General features: G+C 38.9%; 1 protein-coding gene across 1 annotated transcript; it reads left to right on the forward strand.

Annotated features, from left to right (window-relative positions):
- Positions 1–423: 423 nt before the first annotated feature.
- LOC127182063 (interferon-induced very large GTPase 1) lies at positions 424–3,225 on the forward strand. Its single transcript, XM_051137166.1, has 3 exons — positions 424–1,651; positions 1,731–1,813; positions 1,881–3,225. The coding sequence occupies exons 1-3, from the start codon at positions 424–426 to the stop codon at positions 3,168–3,170; spliced, it is 2,601 nt and encodes an 866-aa protein (XP_050993123.1). The 3' UTR covers positions 3,171–3,225.
- Positions 3,226–5,099: the final 1,874 nt, after the last annotated feature.

A 5,099-nucleotide genomic window follows, 5' to 3' on the forward strand; every position in this document is an offset into this window, starting at 1 on the left:
GATAATTGAAGTAGAGCAAATTGATTATCCAAGGAAAGACAAGTGTACACACTACATAATTGCACAGCTATACCTCTGAGTTTAAATTGTTTTATAAAAAAATAAGAAATAAACAAAAAATAAATACACAACACAAGTACAAGTTGTTGATCATGTCTGACTAGTGGATGAAGCTGTATGGTTTCAGAAAATATCTGAAAAAAAAAAGACTGTTTTCAATTAGCTGTGATACTTATTTTACAGGTCAAAACCACCCAAGACCTTGGAACAAAAGAAGAAAACCTGCAAAAAGAAGTGCAGAAACTTTATAAAAGACTTCAGCTTAAAACCAAGTGCAAATATAAACTGGTTTCTGATGTTCTTCAGATAACGCCACATTCATTACAGTCCCATGGGTCTTGTGCTGAGGATCAGCTGGTACAAATGTTCTTACAGAAACTACTGATGATGAACTACAGAGCAAGAACTATCACGGTTACAAAGACTAGTGAACATCACAAAGAAAAACAACAAAAACCCAAACCATCATCTGCAGGCAGTGTTGATGCATTTAGTAAACTTTTTGAAAGTCCATCTTTGTCTGATGAAAGTAAGAGCAACATAGACCCTATTCATCCGATGGATGTTCAGATGGCTGTGTTTCATTGTGCTGATGGTTTCCTGAAGCAGCTGATCGTCACTAAACTGTCCCAATGTCAGTACGCTCTGCCTCTGCTTGTTCCTGATCCATTTACACACAAGATTGTGTTTCCTCTCTGGACATTCAGAGAAATAAACCAGAGCTGGAAGATAAAAAACAACAACAGTGAAACCATCAGTCAAAACCAGCCGGTCTGGAAGGCAAAAACTCCAATGGTGTTTTTCTTCAGGTTTGGCTCTGTGTCCTCATCCAAGTCTCAGCTGATCAACAGTCTGATCAATGACAAACACAACACGTTCTTCCATAGAAACTGCCCAGGAAGCAGCAGAACCAGAGTCCTGATGGACGGAGTGGTGGAGATCGCCTGGTTCTGCCCTTCTGGAAGAGATGATGATAAATTCACAGACCGTGTTGCCTTCTGTAATCTACACGGTGATGCAGGAGAACATGAGAAACAGCTGGATATAATGACTGAAATGGCCTCAGTCAATGTTGTTGTTTTACCACAGCTCAGCAGGGATGACAAAAGAATGACAAAAATCCAAAACCTCTTCAAGAACCCAAAGCCACTGATTTGTCTTCTTCCTGATGATGGTTTAGCTCTCACTGAGATGGGGAATGGAAAATATAAAATTGGTTTGAAAGGAAGAGGTGAAGCAGATGTATCTGAAGATCTCAGACAAGCTATTACAGATTGTCTCTCAGAATCATCTTCCACTTTCAGACTTGAAGATGTGTCCAAACACTCTGACATCAGAGTAGATGAGGAAGAAGATGATGACTGCAAGAAAGGAAAGGAGGCAGCGCAACAAATGATGAGGCTACTGAAGGGAAATGATCTGACAAAAATCAAAGAATCATTTCTGCCTCGTCAGGACAAACTGTGGCATCAGTGGTGTGAGATGAATAAAGAACTAAATCGACCTCAAGGGGACGACCCAGAAATGGAAATCAGTAAAACAAAAGTTAAGATGATGAAAATCCGTGAAGAGCAGCATAAAGCTCCCATCAGTGAGTTTATAAATTTATTCATGAAACAAATGAACTCACATGTTGCAAATAAGTTGATGTTTTTCCTTAAATGGCTCAGAATCCTCCTGGATGATTATACCTCAGATGATCTGTCTGATCTACTTCAAAAGTATAATAAGACATGGTCAGATGTCTCAAAAAGTAAGAGCAGCAATAAATCTACAGAACTGTTGCTTAATCAAAAAGAACTTATGAAGTTATCTAAAAGGAACTTCAAGATGCAACCTTTGGTTTGGAGCACATCATGAGGGAGATCGGTCAGATCTATGAATCATGTTCTTCTGTGAAGAAAAACAAGAAAGACCTTCAGATTGACTTCTCTTCTCTCCCGAGTCTCGCAGCAGAGATGATGATCTCTGGATTTCCACTGGAGCTGATGGATGGAGATGCTGCTCATGTTCCTGTGATCTGGATCTCTGCTGTTCTAGATCAACTCATCCAGAAACTGGGAGACCAGAGGATCTTTGTGCTGTCAGTTTTAGGGATTCAGAGCTCTGGGAAATCCACCATGCTGAACGCCATGTTTGGACTCCAGTTTGCCGTCAGTGCTGGCAGGTGCACCAGAGGAGCTTTCATGCAGCTGGTCAAAGTGTCTGATGAGATGAAAACACAGATGAAAACACAGATGAAAACACAGATGAACACTGACTATATTCTGGTTGTTGATACTGAGGGTCTACGAGCTCCAGAACTTGCAGGAAGTTCAACAAGACATCATGACAATGAATTAGCCACATTTGTTATTGGCCTTGGAAATATGACACTGATAAACATATATGGTGAAAACCCAGCTGAGATGCAGGACATTCTTCAGATTGTTGTTCAGGCCTTCATGAGGATGAAGGAGGTCAGACTGACTCCCAGCTGTGTGTTTGTGCATCAGAACGTTTCAGACATCACAGCTGGAGAGAAAAACATGGAGGGAAGGAGACGACTGCAGGAGACACTGGATAAGATGACAAAACTTGCTGCTGAAGGTGAAGTCAGTAATGCAGAATGTTTCAGTGATGTCATTGCATTTGATGTACAGAAGGATGTTGTGTATTTTGCTCAGCTCTGGGAGGGCAGCCCACCCATGGCCCCACCAAACCCTTCATACTGTGAAAACATTCAAGACCTAAAGACAACTATTCTTTCTCATGTCTCACAATCAAACGTCATGATGCTGACAGACATAAAATCTCACATTACAAATCTCTGGGAGGCTTTGCTGAAGGAACGCTTTGTGTTCAGCTTCAAAAATGCCCTGGAGATCGCTGCATATAGGAAATTAGAGACAGAATACAGTAAGTGGACCTGGAGTCTTAGGAAAGCCATGTTGGAAACTGAAAACAAACTACAGAACCAAATAGAAAATGGAGCAATCAAGGTGGTCGAGGAAACAGATCTTCAAGAAAAACTAAATATAAAATATACAGAAGTGAAAAAATCTATGACAGAATTCTTTGAGAAAGACACCAATGCCAATATACTGATTCAGTGGAAAACATTTTTTTGAAGTAAAAATCTCACACATACAGGAAAACATTATTAGAGAAACAAAGAGGAAATTGAACGAGGTGCTTCAGCAGCGAGACCTGAAGAAAAAGATTGATGCTCAGAGAACACAAAATGAAAACACTCTCCTTGAGAAGGCCAAAAACCTTGCCTTAACTTATAAAGACAATGCAAAAAATGATGAGATCTTGCAAAATGAGTTTGCTCAATTTTGGAGTACATGGATGGACGAGATTATCAGAGATACACCTCAAGTTGGAGACATTGAAATTATGAAAGACATGATGGAGGTCCTTAGAGAAAGTTTTTCAGACCTCAAGATAGAAAGCAAAAAGCACAATATTTTGAAGGCGTCAAGCTATTCAGAGTATATACAGCTTCATAATTCTAAAAGAATAACACGTTTTTTTGCTTCTAAACAGTATGATGCCCAAATCAACAAACTAATTACAGACATTGTTCAGCAAGTACATAAAACTATCATGTTATATAACATAGAAAAGATGGGCTACAATAAATGTTACATTCAAAATCTCAGTAGTTTCATCACAACAAAAAGAGCAGAACATGAGGAAAAATATAAAGAGAAATATACATTCAAGAAACATTTCAGCAGTGATTTGATATTTGCCATATTCCAGGAAGTGGAAAGGACTTTCGTGAATCAAAGCAACAATTTCAGGAAAAGCAATGATCCCCTTCACTATTTTGCAGGAAAAAGGAGGAGAATATTACAGAATTTTCCAGAAATACTGTCAGGGAGCAACATCAGCTGCCATCTTAGGCGAGATCATCTGTAACAAACTGAAAGAACCCATTCAGCAGAGTGTCTACAAAAAAACTGCCCAGGATTTGGCAGATGAAATGAAAACAAACTGTAAATCACTGAATGGAAACAGATCTAATCTGGAGAAACACATCCTGAAGACACTGGCAGAAAAGGAGGATTTTGATGCCTATATGACCTACATTCATAATCCCAAAGAACACTTCAAGAGTTTCATTAAATATGAAGTCAGTCTTTATATAAATAATAACTTTAACATCAGTGTTCTGCCCAAGATGGAAGATGATTTAAGACAGAAGCAGAAGCAGATCTCAGAAGCTGTGAAGAGAGCATCTAAAGAGGTTAATGAAAACAGTGGAGATGCTGATTTCTGGTTGGAGATTTTCACAAAGAATTTATCAGATGTGCTGATATTCTCTGAAAAGAATCTTAAAGGTGTGAGTCGTGATGATGTAGATGTAAAACTCTTAGCAGAGGTAATAACAAAAGAACTTCCCTCTATAATTTTTGACATGAGCAAGGAATTCAATACAGAATCTTTTCTACAGAAGCTGGAATATAAAGACAGGCCCGATCAAATTCTAAATGAACACTTCTGTCAGTGCTGTTGGGTTCAGTGTCCGTTCTGTAAAGCCATCTGCACCAACACAGCAGAAGATCATGATCAACAACCTCACAGTGTTCCTTTCCATCGACCTGATGGACTGAATGGGTGGCATTTTAGAGGAACTGAAAATCTTTGTACAGGTTTTTGCACAACTTTAGTGGCAAGTACTAAGACATTTTGCCCAACTTATGAATCTGAAGAATACTTTCCATATAATGATTACAGATCAGCAGGAGGTGTTTATGCTAAATGGAGCATCACCCCTGACCTCACTGAGCTGTCATACTGGAAGTGGTTTACCTGCAGATTCCAGAAAGAGCTGGAAGAGTACTACGAGAAAAAATTTCAGGATGAAGGTCAGATCCCAGATGAATGGAGAAACCACTCAAAACAGGATGCTATTGAGAGTTTGGACAAATACTTCTGAACAAGCATAATGAATAATGAGTAAAGAAAAGAGTTTTTTTATTCTTTGATTTAAATCTTTATGAATAATATTTTAGTTCAAGAATGCCTCTGAAGAGAGGTAGACTGTT

This window comes from Labeo rohita, chromosome 2, assembly GCF_022985175.1.
Source record: "Labeo rohita strain BAU-BD-2019 chromosome 2, IGBB_LRoh.1.0, whole genome shotgun sequence".
NCBI lineage: Eukaryota > Metazoa > Chordata > Actinopteri > Cypriniformes > Cyprinidae > Labeo > Labeo rohita.